A 22,652-nucleotide genomic window follows, 5' to 3' on the forward strand; every position below is an offset into this window, starting at 1 on the left:
TGAAGGCACGTTAACACTCACGCTATAGTAGCCCAAGAAAGCATTTGGATGATGTGGCCTGTGCATCACTCTCAACTGTTAGTTTGTTCATAAGTCTCACTCCTAAGTGAGACTTGATCATAAATCACATGGAGCTATGTTTTTTTTTAAAAAAAGAATGAGCTCCACACTAATTAGCTGGCATCCTATTTCTCCATTGAATTTTTGCAAGGATTGTTCAACTATGGGGTATCACAATCAAGCACAATTCTGTTCTGCACGGACTTGCAGCAAGAGGTTGAACGGTAGCTGAATTTCCCCTTTCCCCAACCAAGGGGCATTAAATAGTGTCCCTACGACTTCTGCGACTTAGATCAGACTAGGACCAAACTTGTGACTTTACAGATCTGTACATATTTAAAAAAATGTTTTAAACACTTGTTGAACAGGTGGGTGGAGGCTCGAGTGGAACATAAACACTGGCATGGGCCAAATGGTGTTTCAGTGCTGTAAATTCTATTATATATATATATAAAAAATAAATAAAATTCTACATAGTATTTCTACACAGATTAAATTATTAAAAATTCAGATGGCACTAGATTTCTCTAACTCAAAAGCATCCCATTAAAACCTTTTTTTTTTCTGTAGATGGCTTGATCTAAACAGAAAATCCAGTTAAGATGAACAGGATAATTTTAATGTCATCTTTTTTGACATATTTGCAGAAGCAGATTGAAATCTGAGAAATCAATAAGCAAGTTCATGTAATAATTTTTTTTTAAATATTGCACAACTGAGCCAATTGAAGCTGCAGGTGCCAGGAGTGTTATTTTGCCACAGTATTTGCCCCTCTTGCTGTCGGTAAGTTGTATTTGGAAGGGTTTTTACAGTCGAACCTGGGGCGCTAGGCCCCGCGGTTACCATGGCGACCTTGGCCCAGGGAGTGGCGGCCGGGAGCAGGTAGAGCGCGGCGCCGAGCAGCAGCATGACCAGGGTGGCGGCGACCATCGCGGCAAGGTCCAGCATGGCGGCGGCGGAGGCCGGCCACCTCCTCCTCCTCCTCCTCCGCCCGCAGCCCCCGCCCTCCTCCTCCTCCGCCCGCAGCCCCCGGGGGCGCCTCCTGCAGCGGCTCCGGCCCCATGGGGTCCCGCGAGGCGCAGTCCCTGGGGTCAGCTGACTCACCGGGAAAGAGGGGGGGGGGGGAGGCGGGGTTTGAGGTAGGTTGTGGGGATTGGGGACAGAGGGAACTGAGGGGAGTTGGGGGTTAGGGGGAAGCGAGGAGGTGGTGTGCGGGGGAGTCGGGAGGGCGTAGGGGTTAGGGATGATGGGTAGAAGGGCTTTTGGGTCGATGGTCCAGGGGGTGAGGGATAGTGACAAGGGAGGAAGGAGTGGGCAGGAAAGTGGGGGAAGGGCGGTGGGTGCTGGGGGGGAAGGGCGGTGGGTGCTGGGGGGAGTTTAGAGGGTAGTGACAGCTCACAGGGGACGACACGGGGCGGGGGGGGGGGCTGATTTAAATTGGATGTTAGATGCAGGAAGAATGTTCCCAATGTTGGGGAAGTCCAGAACCGGGGGTCACAGTCTAAGGATAAGGGGTAAGCCATTTAGGACCGAGATGAAGTCCTTACTATTAGGGGGATCAAGGGGTATGGCGAGAAAGCAGGAAGGGGGTACTGAAGTTGCATGTTCAGCCATGAACTGATTGAATGGGGGTGCAGGCTAGAAGGTGCCTACTCCTGCACCTATTTTCTATGTTTCTATGGGGAGGAACTTCTTCACCCAGAGAGTGGTGAACCTGTGGAATTCTCTACCACAGAAAGTTGTTGAGGCCAATTCACTAAATATATTCAAAAAGGAGTTAGATGAAGTCCTTACTACTAGGGGGATCAAGGGGTATGGCGAGAAAGCAGGAATGGGGTACTGAAGTTGCATGTTCAGCCATGAACTCATTGAATGGCGGTGCAGGCTCGAAGGGCCGAATGGCCTACTCCTGCACCTATTTTCTATGTTGCACAAAGTGTGGGGGAACGCAAGTGTGAACTAAATGTGAGCAGTGCTGCGGCAGGTTAGAGGTCATTCTGAGCAGTGGTGCAGTAAAATGCTGCACACGTGGGTTCGACAGGTGGTGGTGGGCAGTGGTCTGGTATAACTGCAGATGGGAACTAATTGTCAGCAGTGGTGCAGCATAGCGCTCCACACACGAGCAAGTGGGAAGCAATCATTGGCACAGCAGATTGCTGAATGCATGATCAAGTGTGAAGTAATTGTGAGCAGCAACAATAAACACCCGATCAATAATCGTGGGATGACGTGCAGCTGGACAGATGGCACTGTGCAACACTGAACACATACATCTCCAGTGTATTCAATCCATGAGCTGCTTCAAGCCAGAATGTGAACACAGGCAGATAGAAAGCACAGCTGACTGGGCCCAAGGCACACAGTTGTGCATTGCAGTCACAGTCTATAGAATGCTACACTGGACAACTGATCTAACGCGGTTTGTCACACTGGCCGAACATAATTCATTAGAGCCAACAAGCGTACAGAGGCTTCCTATAGTTTTTAATTAAATAGCAAAGGGGTGCCAACTCTCACACTATCGCCCAAGAACACATTTGACGGAGTTGCCCGTGCATCGCTCTCAAGATCAACTAGGAGTGAGATTTATGAACAAAACGAGGGAGACTTGATTATAAATCACTTGTTCGTTGTTTAAAGAATGCGATGCACAATCTCATTAGCTGTCACCCCATTTCGCCCTCAGAAGTTTTGTGGGGAAAGACCTCGTGCGAGAATTCAACATCAGATCAAGTTTCTTTTGTCGTGTGCCCATGGAATTGTACCGGCTTGCAAGGCCAAAATTTGGACATTTTTATTGTCCACCATGGCTTCCCCTCCATTGTAGTGGAGAAGGATATTACACTGTACATCAGAATAAGCCAAATCTTTAAACTGAAATGAGTCATACTTGGCAGGTCTGGCCAAGCATTTCTTTTTGCTAGCTGAAAGAATTCAATAGCACGGAGGTGTTTGAGTCTAATGAATAGTTGGTTTCCTATTCACAAAGTCTGATATCACAGGGCCATACATGCATGTGATGATCGCAGTTTCCTGATTACCACATTTCTTGCCCTGTGTTCTCCTTATCTGGGTGCCTTTTTCCTGCACACACACACACACGACCTGAACAGAATAAAAATGCTTATTCAAAGAATAGACTGTTGTACTTGCGAGAAAGAATCTGATCCAAGTTCATAATATTTATAACTTCAGTGTTTCCAGATGCTGGACTGTTTTTTTTACCCTCTCCACAATTCAGTTTTCCCCCTCCTCTTCATCCTGCTCACATTAACTCCCAACCTTTTATCATGCAGAGTGGGGATAAGGCAGAGCCTTGGACTGTCTCAATCACTCGTACTCTTCTCCCTCCAACTAAACCCCTTGGCAATCAGAGCCATTGTCAACAGTAAACAACTTGCTGCAGCAACACTTATTTCAAAGCCCAGCGAGGCAGAGAATGGTTACAGGTACTGTACTGGGTGTCTCAGTAAAGGTCTCAGCAACATTGAGGCTGCAGAGAGAAAGGGCAACAATTAGCGCTCCTCCACGACCATGGGCTCAATTTTCCCCAAAGCATTCTTTTTTGCATACTTGAAGAGTTGTGCCATCGCTCACTCTCTCTCTCAATGAGACTGGACTGTGTGAGAGAACCAGGAACCGAGAATGGGACCGGACAGGGTTGGAGGTAGGCAAGTTGCTGCTAGGTGTTTTTCAATTCTTTCATACTGTGTCCAGCCATCTGCTGCGCCGTTTTCCTTAACTCTAGGGAAGGTTTTGCTGCAGAGGCCACATACGCTGGCCTAATCAGAACTGGAGTAACTCTGAGCTGGCCGAACGTCCCAAAATGCCAGAATTGGCGTAGGTGGCTGGTTTTGCCCCCTTTGGCTGAAAAAAAAACTGACTTAAAAAAATTGTAACTAACTTGAGTTACACTGGTGCAAATTGATTAGGGAAACTGGTTTTTCAACTCAGGCCAAAAAGAGCAGCCTGTTCCAAAAAAACAATTGCAAATCACTAGGGAAAATTGAGCCCCATGTTGGATAAAAATTATCACCTGTCATCGGGAATTTGGAGCCTTCCACTACTGAGGAGCTGATTTTGTCAAAAAGACATTAACACCACAACGTTGACCTTAACCACCGCTCCCATTTTCTCTCGGACAACAGGTACTGACAATGGAGGATGGCTACAATGGACCCACTGGGAGTGGAGGGAGGTGCAGACTGGTGCTTGGGGTGGGGATCCCCGATCAGTTCTCGGCCAATGAGGTGGTCTGCACCCCCCTGCCCCGCCTTCCTTTCTTCTGCCACATTCCTAAGCCAGAAGAACCTTCTTCCTACATCACAACAGTGACTACACTTCAAAAGTACTTAATTGACTGTAAAGTGCTTTGCGACAACGAGGTCGTTAAAGGCGCTATATAAATGCAATCTTTCTACTCTCTGCCAGATTTGCCATGCTTCCCTCTCCCTCTGCTATTCTGCTGTGACCATTTACACTGCCTGTTCCTATACTTGTCTCATTATCACTTGCCTTGGACCATCATTACTTTTGTCATTTAATCACTCCTGCCTTCCACCCCATCACAGACGCTCTCCCCTTGGTCCTTTCTCCGCCTCCTTTCCCCCAGCTCTGTACTTCTTTAAAAGCTGTTCATCTCGCTAACATCCAGTTCTGATGTTGAGGCCCACGAGAGGGTGCAGAAAATATTTGCAAGAATGGTTCCAGGGATGAGGGACTTCAGTTACGTGGATAGACTGGAGAAACTGGGGTTGTTCTCCTTAGAGCAGAAAAGGTTGAGAGGGAGATTTGATCGAGGTGTTGAAAATCATGAGGGGTCTGTACAGAGTAGATAGAGAGAAACTGTTCCCATTGGCGGAAGGGTCGAGAACCAGAGGACACAGATTTAAGGTGATTGATTCTTCTGCCAAAGACAACATGAGGAAAAACCTTTTTACGCAGCGAGTGGTTAGGATCTGGAATGCGCTGCCTGAAAGGGTGGTGGAGGCAGACTCAATCGTGGCTTTCAAAAGGGAATTGGATAAGTACCTGAAGGTAAAACATTTGCAGGGCTACAGGGAAAGGACGGGTAAGTGGGACTAGCTGAAGTGCTCTTGCAGAGAGTCGGCACAGACTCAACGGGCCGAATGGCCTCCTTCCATGCTGTAACCATTCTATGATGAAACTGAAACATCAAATCTGTTTTTTTTCTCCACAGATGCTGCCTGACCCGAGCATTTCCAGCAATTTGTTGTTTTTATTTCAGATTTCCAGCATCCGCAGTATTTTGCTTTTGTTCCACGATGTTCAATGTGCACCGCCTGTATCTAGCTGAATCGTAATATTATCTGCAAAGTCCTCCTGTAGATTTGCAGACTTTTCAACTAAGCTCGGCAAGAAAGTGGTGTTTAGCTCCAGTGCACATTGGCTTAATCCAGTTGGAAGGTCAGCCACCAAATTATCACTAATTGGAGCAGGTTTACAGTATACATTAGCTGCACATGGAATGAAAAAGTCTTGGATTTATATAGCGCCTTTCACGACCACCGGACGTCTCAAAGCGCTTTACAGCCAAGGAAGTACTTTTGGAGTGTAGTCACTGTTGTAATATTGGAAACATAGCAGCCAATTTGCACACAGCAAGCTCCCACAAACAGCAATGTGATAATGACCAGATAATTTGTTTTAGTTATGTTGATTGAGGGATAAATACTGGCCAGGACACTGGGGAGATCTCCCCTGCTCTTCTTCAAAATAGTGCCACGGAATTTTTTACGTCCACCTGAGAGAGCAGACAGGGCCTCGTTTTAATGTCTCATCCGAATCCTGCTGTACTTAAAATCAAATGACAATTCTTCATCAGTGGACAGCGACTGTTGGGTAATTCAATCCTGGAGAGAATCAGAGAGAAGCCCATCCCTGTCCTGATTTGACATCAGCATATATCCATACTTTCCAGATGAACAGTAATCCCAACAGGCAATGGCTGGCTCTGGAACAGACCAGGAATCAAACATGGGCCCTACTCGCTGTTGCTATGAGCGGAGCAATGTGTTCATTTGAAAGCTGAGAACTTGAAGGGCCGTAGCAAATTCTGCAGAAAATTTTAATCATACAGGATCCCAACATGATGTTTATGTAAGGATTCTCAGAGTTGAATGATGCCCACCTTGTGCTGACGCACAGTTGGTACGCAGCGCTTCCCATTCCTTCGTACAATGCATTACCACGGTAATGTGGTCAGACGGAAGGGGAAGAAAGTTGTGTAGCTTGGCTCAACTCCAAAATAGCAGACCAGGCACAGGGAGATCATCCATCCTGGGTTTGTTCAACACTGTAACAAAGCATTAACAAAACCCTGGCTTGGTCAAGTCTAATTAGAAGCCAGCCTCACGTCAGATAATCTCTGCTTCCCTTCCACTCACGTCGATGCATGAGCATCATGTTGCACTGAATAAACCCTGCATCACATGTAATAACAGGTTAGCATCATGTCGGAGAAAATGAGAGGGGGAGTGCGTGTGTGCTGCTACGGTACCCATCTCTTCTGTCTATACGAAATGGGTTACCAAGGCAACAGCAGCAAGCAGAAGGGGCATGGAAACTTGCAGCTTGGCTCAGTTCCAAGATGTAAAAATTTGGCACAGCGACAGCCAGCGATCTTGGGCCATTCAAAAGTTTACTTCAGCCCGACTGCCTGCCTCTCTTCCACAACTACGTTCGCGCCAGAGTGCCCTTGGAGATGGAGCACGCAGTGTACGCTCACGGCCTGCCACGAGAGATGGGCACCGGCGGGACTGAAGTGCATCACCACTCCCGGGAACAGAATTTTAATTTGATTTGGCAAGGTTCCCAGTTGATTTGTAAATTTGTGGGTTCCACTGCCGTTACCAAAAGGGGCCACTTGGCGCAAAGTTATTTTAAAATAGCTGTAGACCTGTTGCATTGGGAGTGGCTTAGCCAGCCACGCGATGTTCACATCCCCGCCGACACCTGAGAGTCCCTGGCCAAAGACCGCCCTAAGTGGAGGAAGAGCATCCGGGAGGGCGCTGAGCACCTCGAGTCTCATCGCGGGGAGCATGCAGAAAGCAAACGCAGGCAGCGGAAGGAGCGCGCGGCAAACAAGTCCCATCCACCCTTTCCCCCAACGACTGTCTGTCCCACCTGTGACAGGGACTGTGGTTCTCGTATTGGACTGTTCAGTTACCCAAGAACTAATTTTTTTTTTAAATAAAAGAGTGGAAGCAAGTCTTCCTCGATTCCGAAGGACTACCTATGATGATGATGACATGACTCAATAAAACCCCAGCCAGCTGGGTCTCGGTCATCTACGGTGAGGTACGCAGTTGAGCCTGGTGGATGAACTGGTAATGTGTAGTGTAATTGTTAAACCTTTGTTAATAAACTAACTAGTTCTTAATAACAATGTGTTGCTATGAATTCTTAAGCAAAGAAACTGGATGCAGAGAGGACACAAGAAGCAAAAATGCCTCGGTCAGTGTGACAACTGCACACAAGAAATAAGAGGCCAGCACTACATACCTACAATAGCCTGCAATAAATGATGGAACAGCCCTGCAAATCTTCTGCTGGACAAGTGATGGAATCTTGGGTATATCTGCAGCTTCAGTTATGACAAGCCGTTGCACTGTCAGTCTTAACTACGCATTGCAGACAACGTTTCCCATTAAGTTGGGCAGCCATGCATCGGTCTGGAGGTCCTGCGTAGGCCGCTCACCAGATTTTCAATGGGAATAACCGCACATGTGCGAAGATTTGAATGGGCCACGCAACCAGTTAAAGGGCCGGCGCACGGGAAACAAATTACAAGGAACATTGATCGTAGGCTTAATTTAAATAGAGTTACATAGAATGCACAGCACACACCACACAGGCCATTCGGCCCAACTGGTCTATGCCGGTGTTTATGCTCCACACGAGCCTCTTCCCACCCCTACTTCGTCTCACCCTATCAACATATCCTTCTATTCTCCCTCATGTGCTTACCTAGTTTCCTTTTAAAGGCAATTCACCTCAACTACTCCATTTGGTAACAAGTTCCTCATTCTAACCACTCGCTGGGTAAAGAAGTTAATAGAATTAATTGAATGTTCTGCTTTACAGAAGCTGCTGGGTCAGCTTTTGCTCGTTGGCACGCATGGGGACTCTTAATCCATCCTCTCAAATGCCCTTAGCGACAACCTTCGTGTTTAAAAAAAAAACTCGACATGCTCTCTCCAGACAACCCAAGTTTGGGAGAACAGACCTGTAATTCCACACGACACAAGTAATTCCACACGCCAAACGTGACCTTTTGCTGAACTCCGACCAGGATGGCTTGGGGGGGGGGGGGGGGGGGGAGCCCTTACAGTTTAAATTTTCACCCCCACGCTCATCACAATTTTCTGAAACCTTCGTAGCAGTAACACTGCGGGAGAACCAATGCCCAGAGACAACCCGGGAGTGAAGCTTTACGTACTATTCACAGCTCCTCACAAAAAAGTGGCATAAATTTAAAGCTTGGGAAAAGAATTAATTTTTAATAACAACAACTTTATATAGCGCCTTTAACGCAGTGTTGCAAGACAAGACAGATACATTTGACACCGAGCCACAAAAGAAGAAATTAAGGCAGATGACCAAAAGCTTGGTCAAAGAGGTAGCTTTTAAGCAGCATCTTAAAGGAAGAAAGAGCGGTAGAGAAACAAAGAGGTTTAGGGAGGGTGTTCCAGAGCTTAGGGCCCAAACAGCTGAAGGCTGTTGAGCAGTTATAATGAGGGATGTTCAAGAGGACAGAATTTGAGGAGCGCAGACATCTTGCGGGGTTGTGAGGCTGAAAAAGATTAGAGATAGGGAGGGGCGAGGCCAGGCCATGGAGTGTTTTTTAAACGAGGATGAGAATTTTGAAATCGAGGCGTTGTGTAACTGGGAGCCAATGTAGGTCAGAAAGCACAGGGGAGATGGGTGATTTTGGTCAATCACCACTGGCCAACAAAGAGATTCTGTTTAGCCAATATCACCTGAAGTTTTGATCAAGTATGTTTAAATGCCAGGAGCCCTGCCGAGTTAGTGATGTTGCCGACATTCCCTAAAGTTACAATTTACAAGAACACCTTGGCACGAGCTGCCACTCTTGTGATATTTAAATCTGTAATAGATTAGAGTTTATATGGACGCTCCGAGTCGACTTAAACTGCCTTGCAGAATTGCAGAGCGCCGAGCAACTTGTCTGATGCTATGCACAGTTTCCCTCCACTGCAATTCTCAAAGCCACACTCACTGGGGATGGGCAATAAATGCCAGCCTTGCCAGCGAGGCCCACATCCCATGAATGAATAAAAAAAAAAAAACTTCTCAGCAAAACATGCTGCAAGTTCTGACTTCTGCACCATGACCCTCACCGCCCACAACACCACAGATAGCAGAGCATGTGCACATCCACCTTTACAAAAGAAAGAGCATGGGAAGATCCCACTGCAAAATCACCAGGGCTATAAATCCCACATCATCCTTGTTACAAACCTTTGAGGGAGGTTAATCTCAAGGGATTTTGACAAAAATGAACTGTGTTTTTAAAAGCGCGTTTCCCTACAGTTACAACAGTGGCCACATTTCAAGAGTAGTGCATTGGCTGTGAAAGCATTTTGGGACGTCCCCAGGGTCATCAAAGGCGCTACATGAATAAACGTTCTTCGGTTTCTCCATGGCCTCGCCTCTCCCTATCTCTAATCTCCTTCAGCCTCACAACCCCCGTCCCCGAGATGTCTGCCCTCGTCAAATTCTGCCCTCGAGCATCCCCGATTATAAATCGCTCAACCATCGGTGGCCATGTCTTCTTTTGCCTAGGCTCCAAGCTCTGGAACTCAATCCCTAAACCTCTCCGCCTCTCTTTGCTCCTTTAAGGCGCTCCTTAAAACCTACCTCCTTTACCAAGCTTCTGCCGTAATTTCTTATGTGGCTTAAAAAAAAAAAAAATTATTTTTGTTTTGTCTTAAAACACTCCTGTGAAGCGCCTTGGGACATTTTACCAAGTTAAAGGTGCTATATAAATACAAGTTGTTGTGGTTTCCGAACAAGCTTTATCCTGCAGTGCAGCCTGCATCGTTTCACCGTAGAATAGAGACACATTGTACAAACTGATCTACATGCTTCATTTAGGGGTGCCAACCCTACTGGGATGTCCAGGAGTCTCCCGGAATGGGGCATGAATCTGTCAGGTGTTGTTGCTAGCTGGCCAGAGGAACATTGCCAGTTAAAATTCTCACCATCACAACAGCCCCGCCTCCCCTCGCCCCTTCACTGGAATTTAGAAGAATGAGAGGGGATCTCATAGAAACATATAAAATTCGAACGGGACTGGGCAGGTTAGATGCAGGAAGAATGTTACCGATGTTGGGGCAGTCCAGAACCAGGGGACATAGTCTTAGGATAAGGGGTAAGCCATCTCGGATCTATTCAGCCAGAGAATTGTGAACCTGTGGAATTCTCTACCACAGAAAGTTGTTGAGTCCAGTTCGTTGGATATATTCAAAAGGGAGTTAGATGTGGCCCTTATGGCTAAAGGGATCAAGGGGTATGGAGAGAAAGCAGGAATGGGGTACTGAAGTTGCATGATCAGCCATGATCATATTGAATGGTGGTGCAGTCTCGAAGGGCCGAATGGCCTGCGCCTGCACCTATTTTCTATGTTCCACTGACATTACCGGCTGCTGCCCCAGAGAGTTGGGCCCCAGTTAGTGGGGTGACTGGTGTAATGTATGCATGCTCACAGGTTTGTCGAACTGTTGCTTAGTGTCCCTTTTAAGGGGGGGTACTTGGATTATGGTGTTCACTAAAATAGTTGTAGAGCTGTTGATAAGGGTGTTGCAGGGGGGCAATCCCATGCAATCGGTTTTTAAGTCGATTCACGGACTCCCAGGCCGCCTGTAATTTCTGCAGTATGGAGGAATGTGTGTTCCATGTGTATGTTCAGTGTGTGAGATTGCAGCTCCTCTTCCATTATTTGAAGGAGCTGCTCCTCGATTTTTGGCTGCAGTTCAGTCCCACGCTCCTGATCTTCGGGCACCCGAGGCAGAGGGGCCTCCTCGGAGGACTGCTCCTGGGCATGGCCAAGGTGGCCATCAACCGGTCCAGGCAACGGGCGGTCGAGAGGGTCGTTCAGCCCGGCTGCCTGCCTCTCTTCTGCGGAGATGGAGCACGCGGTGTCCACTGGTACGCTCGTGGCCTTCCGCGAGAGATGGGCACCGGAGGGACTGGAGTGCATCACCACCCCTGGGAACAGAATTTTAATTTGATTTGCCAAGGTTCCCAGTTGATTTGGAAATTTGTGGGTTCTAGTGCCCTTACTAAAAGGGGGTACTTGATTTGAAGTTCTATCTAAATTAGATGTAGAGCTGTTGAGTTGTGAGTGGCTCAGCCAGTCACATGGTGTTCACAAGACTCAATAAAACCCCAGTCAGTTGGGTCTCGGTCATCCATGATGAGGTATGCAATTGTGAGCCTAGTGGATGAAAATATGCGGTGCGATTGTTAAACCTTTGTAAAATAAACCAACTGGTTTTTAATAGCCATGCGTTGCTATGAATTCTTAAGCAAAGAACCCATGAAGCAAATAGATTACAACTGGAAATGAGAACCTGACGGCTCCTACACAGACTCAAACAAAAAGAGTTGAGGGTTTGGGTGGTGGTGAGAGGGAGAGAGAATTGTGGGGTGTGTGTGGCCGAGTTGGAAGTGGGGGTGAGGGTACGGGTGAGGAGAGGGGAGAAAGGAGAGAGGGAGACCGGGGCCCAATATTTCCTGCAGAGCCGGGAGCAGCAGCAGAAATTTGGTGAGTGGGAGGGGCCCCGAGAGAGCAGCAGCCAGTAAAGGGGGCATGTGAAACCGGGGAACTTTGCGGTGAATAAATAGCGAAAGATTGTTTCCAAGGGCGGCCAAATGGGGAATAAGGGGAAAGAGTCCGAGAATTACAGAAGAACCAATGGGTGGGTGGGTGGGAAGAGAAGGAAAGCAAGCTGAATTTGGTCTGGTAAAAGGTCATACCAACTTCATTGAATGATATAACACAGGATGCCATTCGGTCCATCGTGCCCGTGCCGGCTCTTTGGTGGAGCTATGCGATTAGTCCCGCTCCCCAGGTCTTTCCCCATAGCCTGGTCATTTTTTTCCCCTTCCAAGTAATTATCCAAGGCCCATGGGGCCTACTCCTGCAGGCTGTAGGGCCTACTCCTGCTCCTATTTCTTATGTTCTAATTGCTGATCTTTGCATATATTTGAGAAACCGAGAGAGTTTTAGAGTCGAGGGGAATCGAGCGATAGGGAGATTGGGCGAGAAAGTGGAGTTGAAGTTGATGATCGACCATGATCTTATTAAACGGTGGAGCAGGCTCGAGGAGCCATAGGGCCTGCTCCCGCTCCTAATTTTTATGTTCTTATGAAAGTAATTGCTGAATCTACCATCGTTTAAGGCAGTGTCTTTATTAGTTGAGGCATAGAATACAAGAGCAAGGAGGTTATGCTTGAACTGTATAAAACACTGGTTAGGCCACAGCTGGAGTACTGTGTGCAGTTGTGGTCACCACATTACAGGAAAGATGTGTTTGCACTGGAAAGGGTGCAGAGGAGATTTACAAGAATGTTGCCTGGACTGGACAATTTTGGCTATGAGGAATGATTGGAGATGCTGGAACAGGGGAGGCTGAGGGGAGAGCTGATTGAGGTGTATAAAATTATGAGGGGCCTGGATAGAGTGGATAGGAAGGACCGGTTTCCCTTGGCAGAGGGGTCAACAACCAGGGGACATAGATTTAAAGTAATTGGGGGGGGATGTATAGGAGGAGATATGAAAGGAAATTTCTTCACCCAGAGGGCAGTGGGGGGTCTGGAACTCACTGCCTGCAACAGTGGTAAAGGCAGAAACCCTAATCACATTTTAAAATACTTGGATGTGCACCTAAAGTGCCGTAACCTACAGGGCTACGGACCAAGAGCTGGAAAGTGGGATTAGGCTGGATAGCTCTTGGTCAGCCGGTGCAGACACGATGGGCCGAGCTGTAAATTTCTATGATTCTAAGTAGTAGAACACTGAATCTAAACATTTTTACAACTGTTACAATGTAATTTTCTTCACTTGCAACCAATAAGACATTTTTTTCCCCCCACAAACTTGGATCTCACCGGATCAATGGAGACCCTTGGATTCTTGGCCTGGTAGACAGCGTTGTTCTGGTTCCCGTATCTGGACATGTAGGTGCGTGGTGGCACCTGAGGTGGGAGAGTCTTGCTCCTGCTGACTGGTTTCCCAGAGGTCTCCCCCTTCCTGTCTTTTCCCTTGCAGATGGAGTTAGGGCCAATGCTCCCGACTCTGATCAGCTTTGTATTTTCCCCGTAGGTGGACATTAAGTTCAGCTTTGTTATGGCATCGTTCAAGTCGTCGTAGTCGATCAGCTCAAACTCTTCGTCCGAAATCTTTTGGCCGGAGTAAATGTTTGCGGGTTCTACAATTTTGCCGTTGGAATCATCGTTGCTGGGAGAGAAGAGGTTGATGTCGTTGGGTATAGTCAATTTCTCGATGCTATCGCTGGGTAGCCCCTTGGACCAATGGTCTGTCAATGTGGCATTCCGACTGGGGCCCAGAGGGACTCGTGGTGGGACTGGCGGAGCATAGTCAATGATGGAGTAGTCTCCTTGTTGGCAAGATGACCCATCGCTGGCGAGCTGCCCTGTGCGGATCGGTGGCTGTGTGGACCCACTGATGGAGGAGTTCGTGGTGGTGGTGGCAGTTGTGGCTGTGCCGGCGTCGTTCCACAGCGGGTAGTACTCGCGGTCCAATTGGCACTGGTGGTCCGGAGGCCCGGGAGCCGAGGTAGAAGAGGAGCACGCGATGCCTCGACTCGACAGCGAGGGGCCCTTGCTGTAATTCAGACCCGGGTCGGACCCCGACAGCCCCTGGGACCCTTTGATGGCGTTGCGGTCGTTCCTCAGCTGGCCGTAGTCCAGCAGAGGCTCCTCAAAGGAAATCAGCTGCAGGCTGCTGATGTGCTTGGGCTTGCCATCGTCCCTCGTCGACGTGCCACTCTGCCGCAGCCGTGAGAGGGCGTCGTACTCCATCTGGAGGGCCTCCGCCAGGGCCAGCTCCTGCCGGCTGATCCCGGAAATCTCCCAGGGCTTCCAGTGTTCCTTGCTGCCCGTAGGTCGCGACATCCTCACGGCTGGTATGGGCGAGCCTTATTTCTGGAATTGGTTCCCCAAGAAAGTCGTCATACTGGATTCCACCTACATATATAATTAAAAAAAAACAAGAGGCTTTAAATCAGTGTCTTTCCAAGCTGTGGAACTTTTGCCATATCGGTTGTGCAATTGGGGAGGGGGCAGAGGAGGGCATCATGTATTTGCTTAAGAATTCATAGCAACACGTTGTTGCTATTCAGAACTAGTTGGTTTATTAGCAAAGGTTTAACAATCACACTACACATTACCAGTTCATCCACCAGTCTCACAATCACCTGCCTCATCGTGGATCCCTCGAACCCAACTGGCTGGGGTTTTATTGAGTCTTATGAGCATCACGTGACCGCCTAAGCCACTCCCAACTCAAAAGCTCTACAATTATTTTAAAACTAAACTTAAATCAAGTGTCCCCTTTTGGCAAGGGCACTAGAACCCATAAGTTTAGAAATTAACTGGGAACTGTGTCAATCAAATTAAAATTCTGTTCCCGGGGGTGATAATGCACTCCAGTCCCTCCGGCGCCCACCTCTTGCGGAAGGCCGCGAGCGTACCGGTGGACACCGCGTGCTCCATCTCCAGGGACACCCAGCTCGGATGTACCTGCGGAAGAGAGGCAGGCAGTCGGGCTGAACGACCCCCTCGACCGCCCGCTGCCTGGACCGGCTGATGGCCCCCTTGGCCGTGCCCAGGAGCAGTCCTACGAGGAGGTCGACCGACCGACCTGCCCGCTCCCCTCCGCACAGGGTGCCCAAAGATCAGGAGGGTGGGACTGAAGTGTAGCCAGAATTTGAGGAGCAGCCCCTTCAAATATTGAAAGAGATCCTGCAACCTCACACATTCGACTCGACCGCAGAAATTACAGGCGGCCTGGGAGTCCGTGAACCGAATTAAAAACGATTGCACGGGACTGCTCCGTGCAACACCCTCCAGGCCAAGTCCACAATAAATAAAGGGAGGACTCCCGCGTAGAGTGCATTCCATTGCGGACCCCCGCCTCCTCCGGACGGCAAGATGGTGCGCCATGGCGTGTCCGGACGGCAGACGAGGATGGCAAGGTTGAGAGTGTGCAGGAGCAGCCCGTACAGGAAACCCCTCCGCGCAGAACTGAAAGGCACGGAGGGGGATTTCCCGGAGGAGGCTCAAGTCGTGAGACGCCGGCTCCCGAGGGAGGTTTCGGGGCTTGGCGCCGATGAGGAATTCCGTCCGGACGGGGGTCAGTGCGGACGGGATCTCCCCACGTGCTTGAGCCTCCTCGACACACCTAACGGAGTCAGGGCCCAGAGCTGTTTTTAGCGACTCGATGGCATCGGCCGCGCGGCGGACGTTGGCCCAGCACTGGCGCTGTGCTAGCTCCTCAGGCGCCATTCAACAGCTGTACAACTCTTGTGGGGGGGAACAAAATAAACGTTAGATCAAGTGCCCCCCGATCTGGGGGACACTCCAGACACTTAACTGCTCCTTTTTTTTTTATAAATGTTTTTTTTGTTTTTTTGTGGGGGTTTTTTGTGATTTTTTGGGGGCATTAAAACCATATATTTTACAAGTGCCCCTATAAAAGGGGAGGGGGACGCTAAAAAATCCAGCAATTAAAACAAATTAAATTTTAATTAAATCTAATTAAAATTTGTTTGCCGGGGTAACGATGCACTCCAGTCCCTCCGGCGCCCACCTCTCGCGGAAGGCCGCGAGCGTACCGGTGGACACTGCGTGCTCCATCTCCAGGAACACCCTGGTCTGGATGTACGCGCGGAAGAGAGGCAGGCAGTCAGGCTGAATGACCCCCTCGACCGCCCGCTGCCTGGACCGGCTGATGGCACCCTTGGCCGTGCCCAGGAGCAGTCCTACGAGGAGGCCCTCGGACCTACCCGCTCCCCTCCGCACAGGGTGCCCAAAGATCAGGAGTGTGGGACTGAAGTGCAACCAGAAATTGAGGAATAATGGAACAGGGACTGCAACTTCGCACACACCATAAAAACGTGGAACACGGACTCTTCCAGACCGCAGAAATTGCAGGCGGCCTGGGAGCCCGTGAACCGACTTAAAAATTTGTTGCACGGGACTGCTCCGTGCACCACCCTCCAGGCCAAGTCCCCGATAAATAATGGGAGGACTCCCGAGTCGAGTGCACTCCATCGGGGACCCCCGCCTCCTCCGGACAGCAAGATGGTACGCCATGGCATGTCCGGACGGCAGACGAGGATGGCAAGGTGGAGAGTGTGCAGGAGCAGCCCGTACAGGAAACCCCTCCGCGCGGAACTGAAAGGCACGGAGGGGATTTCCCCGAGGCGGCTCAAGTTGTGAGGCGCCGGCTCCCGAGGGAGGTTCCGGCGTTTTCAACAGCTGGTACAAACCTGTGAGCATACTCACAGGTGCATACATTACAGAAGGGAAATGTTAGCAGTTGAAACATATCTCCCAAATACATCTTCTTGCTAGAGGGCCAAGGAAGTCTTTAAAACAGTGATAATATTTCCCCCCCCCCCCCATTCTTCATTAAAGTGCTCATTCTAGTGATGGGAAGGAGTCTTTGAACAGGAAACTAGCTGAACTTCTGGCCTAGTGAATGGGGGCCCAGCTCTTGATGGCTAGGCGTAAACAGTCCTGTCCTTCTCCTCGGGAAAGAGAGGTTCGCGCAGACAATCGACTGAACACACAAGACACACAGCAGTCCGAAAGCTCATGTCTGTAGAGGTCAAACTGCATTGACGGTGTTCAGTCAGGGGCAACAGGGCGACAGTGGTGGACAGACACTAGCCTGGGTTCAAACGCCACCCAGACTTGATGAAAGTGTTTGTTGGCTGTAGGAGTCTGCGGCACAATGACTTTAAGCCATCTCAATGCAGTCCGATCCCGAGTGAGGATGGGCTCACTACTGCAAACCAAAGAATCAGCCAGTTTGAGAATCTCACTGAGAGGGGCCAGAGGGCAGCTGAAAGGACAAAGAGATCAATATTAACTTGCTGCAGCAAATCCTGGAACTCCCTCCCTGACAGCACTATGGGTATACCTTCAACACAGACTACAGCAGATCATAGAATCACAGAACGATACAGCACAGAAGGAGGCCATTCAGCCCATCGTGCCTGTGCCGGCTCTTTGGTCGAGCTATCCAATTAATTCCACTCCCCTGCTCTTTTCCCAAAGCCCCGTAAATATTTACCCTTCACTTTAAAAAAAAATCTAATTCTCTTTTGAATGTTACTGTTTGAATCTGCTTCCACCGCCCTTTCAGGCAATGCATTCCAGATCCTCATGTCACCTCTGGTTCCTTTGCCAATCGCCCTAAACCGATGTTCTCTGGATACCTTGGGCAAGTGTCAGCTGTGGCTCAGAGGGTAGCACACTCGTCCCGGAGTCAGAAGGTCGTGGGTTCCAATCCCACTCCCTGGTCCTGAACATACATATCCGGGCCGACACTCCAGTGCAGTGCTGAGGGAGTGCTGCACTGTCGCAGGTGCTGTCCTCTGGATGAGACTTCAAACCGAGGCCCCGTCTGCCCTCCGAGGTGGACGCAAAAGATCCCATGGCACCATCTCGAGGAAGAAGAGCAGGAGAGCTATCCCTGGTGTCCTGGCTAATATCCATCCCCCAACCAACATAACAAAAACAGATTATCTGGTCATTATCACATTGCTGTTTGTGGGAGCTTGCTGTGCGTAAAATGGCTGCCGCGTTTCCCACATTACAACAGTGACTGCACTCCAAAAGCACTTCATTGGCTGTAAAGCGCCCAGAGATGACCGGTGGTCATGAAAGGTGCTATATAAATGCAAGCCTTTCTTTCTTTACCAACCCTCCTGCCGCAGTTTCTCCTTAATTATTCGAACAAAACCCTTTATGATTTTTAAGACCGCTATCAAATCTGAATGGATGAACTATGCTGGGCTAAAATACCCCATCTCATCGATATTTCTCTTACCGTTCAAGGAGGCGGCTTACCACCACCTTCGAGGGCAATTAGGGATGGGCAATAAATGGCGGCCTTGCCAGCGACACCCACATCCCCATGAATGAATTAAAAATGAAAGTAGGCATATTCTTAGGAGTCGGGGGCCTAGGCATGTTATCTAACGGTGTATATATAAACAACTTTTTACTTTAAAAGTAACCAGAATGAACCATCTTGAACACCCACACTTCACAAACAATTGATAGATTTTTCAGTTAAAAAGGAAATAAATAAGTGACATTATGTTTCCAACAGACCATCCCTTCCCCAAAAGCTACCTCCTTTATCCTTCCCCTCTGCAAACCTGTTTATGTCTCGCTATGTTTTGCTGCAGTACGCTGTATTATTAGCTATGCCCACCGATTTGGTATCACATGCGAATTTCAACACTATATCTGCTGAGTCCAAATCATTTATGTTTATGGTGAACGACAGTGGTCCCAGAATGGATCGCTGCAGGACATCACTCCCTACTGTCTGCCAGTCTGAGAGACTTAACTTACCTCATCTCCTCTGTTTTATAGCCATCTTTCAATCCAATCTACTACCTGACCCCACGAGTCTCTTATATGACACCTGATCAAAGGCCTTCTGAAAGTAATAAACAAGGAATTGTTATCTTCCCCCTAGTTAAGCCTAGTCTAATTTCCCTTCCCTCCCCCACTGCAGTTCAAACTGGCTTTTTTCCTACAACAGTGACATAGAAACATAGAAAATAGGTGCAGGAGTAGGTTATTCGGCTCTTCGAGCCTGCAACACCATTCAATAAGATCATGGCTGATCATTCACCTCAGTACCCATTTCCTGCTTTCTCTCCATACCCCTTGATCCCTTTAGCTGCAAGGGCCATGTCTAACTCCCTCTTGAATATATCCAATGAACTGGCATCAACAAGTTTCTGTGGTAGAGAATTCCACAGGTTAATAACTCTTGGAGTGAAGAAGTTTCTCCTCATCTCAGTCCTAAATGGCTTACTTCTTATCCTTAGACTGTGACCCCTGGTTCTGGACTTCCCCAACATCGGGAACATTCTTCCTGCGTCTAACCTGTCCAATCCCGTCAGAATTTTATATGTTTCTATGAAATCCCCTCTAATCCTTCTAAACCCCAGTGATTACAGGCCCAGTCAATCCAGTCTCTCCTCATACATCAGTCCAGCCATCACTGGAGCCAGACTGATGAACCTTCGCTGCACTCCCTCAATAGCAAGAACATCCTTCCTCAGATTAGGAGATCAAAACTGTACACAATATTCTGGTTGAGGCCTCACCAAGGCCCTGTATAACTGCAGTAAGACCTCCCTGACCTATACTCAAATCCCCTAGCCATGTAGGCCAACATTTGCCTTCTTCACCGCCTGCTGTACTTGCATGCCAACTTTCAATGACTGATGTATCATGACACCCAGGTCTCATTGCACATCGCCTTTTCCGAATCTGCCGCCATTCAGATAATATTCTGCCTTCGTGTTTTTGGCACCAAAGTGAATAACCTCACATTTATCCACACTATACTGCGTCTGCCATGCATTTGCCCACTCACCCAACCTGTTCAAATCACCCTGCAGCCTCTTAGCGTCCTCCTCACAGTTCACACCGCCACCCAGCTTAGTGTCATCCGCAAACTTGGAGATATTACACTCAATTAATTCCTTCGTCTAAATCATTGATGTATATTGTAAATAGCTGGGGTCCCAGCACTGAGCCCTGCGGCACCCCTACTAGTCACTGCCTGCCATTCTGAAAGGGATCCGTTTATCCCGACTACACTTCAAAAAGTATCTCTTTGGCTGTAAAGCATTTTGAGATGATAGGTGTTCGTGAAAGGCACTATATAAATGCAAGTTTTTATTTTGTTCTTCTTTCATGTCCTTCGCATCTAAGCTGCCCCTGCAAACACTCCAGTCAGTGCTAGCTCTTTTATCCCTCCACATCATTCAGAAGTGTCAGTGGGTAGCACTCTTGCCTCAGAGTCAGAAGGTTTGTGGCTTCAAGTCCCAGGAGACTTGAGCACTAAAAGCTAGGCTGACACTCCAGTGCAGTGCTGAGGGGGTGCCGCACTGTCAGATGTGCCGCCTTTCAGATGAGATGTTAAACCGAGGCCCCGTCTGCTCTCTCAGGTGGACGTAAAAGATCCCATGGCACTATTTCAAAGAACAGCAGGGGGAGTTATCCCCGGTGTCCTGACCAATATTTATCCCTCAATCAACATAACAAAAACAGATTATCTGGTCATTATCGCATTGCTGTTTGTGAGAGCTTGCTGTGCACAAATTGGCTGCTGCGTTTCTTACATTACAATACTGACTGCGCTGTAAAAAAAAAAGTATTTCATTGGCTGTAAAGCGCTTTGGGATGTCCTGAAAGGTGCTATATAAATGCAAGTCTTTCTTTAACCCTGCACTCTTCATCCCCTTGACTCAGTTCATGCTGCCATTCACTTTCCCTCCTAACAATTGAGGCCGTCATTCTCTTCCTTCTCTCCCCACACCCACCCCTCCCACCGCACAATTCAAACTAACACTCATTCCCTTTCCTCCCCTCCCCATATTCATGCTGCCATTTTCCTCTCTTTCCCCCCCTCCACCCCTCCACCCCTCAACCCCACCTCTTATTGCAGCTCATTTTCTTTCTCGGCATGACGCCTGAGTAATCCTCTCAGCTCTGCCCTCGGGTCCGAGTCCCCATTGCTGCCCGTCTCAGTGACCGATCGTCACTGGGTGCTGTGGGCAAGAATTCTGTATCCTCACATGCTATACATGACTAATAAGATATGACCTGTAACTACTAGCACACCTTACCACCAGGGGTGCACTTGCAAGAGACAGGTATATAAGGACAGGTCTCAGGCAAGTGCAGCATTCCAGAGCTGTGAAATAAAGGTGCAGGTCCAGAGTGACCTTGACTTCACTACATGCCTCGTGTGAATCTGTACTGAGGGGACAGGACTTTACAAATTCCTAATCTCGTGATGTGCAGCAACGTTTAATTGCTCACAGCAGCAGCCTCTCGACAGAACCAGAAGTAATGCTGAGCAGAGGAACCAGCAGCCCCGCTATCTTTCATCCACAAACACAGACACTGCCCTGGAAACACCGACAGTGGCCGATTGTATATGTATGTATGTATAAATGCATGTCTTTCTGGTCTTGAGCACAACGTATAATTCACAAGTTTAAGGACTCTCCCCATTCTAATCACTCGAGGAAGGTAGATGACTGCCCAGTTAAGAATACAAGAAATAGGAGCAGGAATAGGCTATTTGGCCCCTCGAGCCTGCTCCACCATTCAAGAAGATCATGATTGATCTGATCATGAGCTGAGCTCCACTTCCCTGCCCGCTCCCATAACCCTTGACTGCCTTGTCGCTCAAAAATCTGTCTATCTCCACCTTAAATATATTCAATGACCCAGTTGCCACAGCTCACTGGGGCAGAGAATTCCACAGATTTACAACCCTCAGAGAAGAAATTCCTCCTCATCTCAATTCTAAATGGGCAACCCCTTATTCTGAAACTATGCCCCCTAGTTCTAGATTCCCCCACGAGTGGAAACATTCTCTCTGCATCTTGTCGAGCCCCTTCAGTATCTTATATGGTTTAATGAGATCAACTCCCAAGAGAAAAAAACTGTAAAAATAGCAGAGAGAAATTTGAGGCATTAACCATTTCATTAATGATCACGCAGAAACAAATTCTAACCCTGGGTAAACTAAGGAACAGCAATTTGCTGCTGGAAAATTTGGGATTTAAAAGTTTGTAGTTGTAGGAGAAAGGTCCTGGGGAAGACTGAATGAGTGTAGGATGTGATGATTCAACCCAGCAAGGAGGGAGGGCATGTAGGCTGGCATCATAGGAGCTCAGAAATAACCATAGGTGCAAAATAGAGACACAAAAAAAAGTCTGCAGCAGAAAAAGGGAAGAGATGAGGAGGGTGGCGATGGTGAAAGGGAAAGGGGGAAGAGAAGGGAAAAGGATTGCATTTCTATCGCGCCTTTCATGACAACCAGACATCCCAAAACGCTTCACAGCCAATTAAATACTTTTATGAAGTGCACTGTTGTAGAGCAAGAAATGCGGCAGCCAATTTGTGCACAGCAAGCTCCCACAAACAGCAATGTGACAAGGACCCGATAATCTATTTTTGTTATGTTGATTGAGGGATAAATATTGGCCCCAGGACACCGGAAATAATTCCCCTGCTCTTCTTCGAAATAGCACCATAAGATCTTTTATGTCCACCTGCGAGGGCAGACGGGGCCTCGGTTTAACATCTCATCCGAAAGACAGCACCCTCTGACAGTGTGGCACTCCCTCAACACTGCCCTGGGAGTGTCAGCCTTGATTTATGTGCTCAAGTTACTGGAGTGGGACTTGAACCCACAACCTTCTGACCCAGAGAAGAGTGTGCTACCCACTGAGCCACAGCGGACA

The 22,652-nt window shown here is 48.4% G+C and overlaps 1 protein-coding gene across 2 annotated transcripts in view; it reads right to left on the reverse strand.

Annotated features, from left to right (window-relative positions):
* pik3c2b (phosphatidylinositol-4-phosphate 3-kinase, catalytic subunit type 2 beta) overlaps positions 1 to 22,652 on the reverse strand; it is a 187,432-nt gene that overhangs the window by 157,042 nt on the left and 7,738 nt on the right. The window contains exon 2 of one of the 2 annotated variants that reach the window (XM_070859224.1): positions 13,219 to 14,316. In XM_070859224.1, the coding sequence (XP_070715325.1) occupies positions 13,219 to 14,244 (1,026 nt within the window). In that variant the 5' untranslated portion in view covers positions 14,245 to 14,316. Of the gene's footprint in view, positions 1 to 21; positions 1,066 to 13,218; positions 14,317 to 22,652 lie in introns of those variants that run through there. The other variant, XM_070859226.1, reaches the window with a different exon arrangement.

This window comes from Pristiophorus japonicus, chromosome 17 (assembly GCF_044704955.1).
Source record: "Pristiophorus japonicus isolate sPriJap1 chromosome 17, sPriJap1.hap1, whole genome shotgun sequence".
Taxonomy (NCBI): Eukaryota; Metazoa; Chordata; class Chondrichthyes; family Pristiophoridae; genus Pristiophorus; species Pristiophorus japonicus.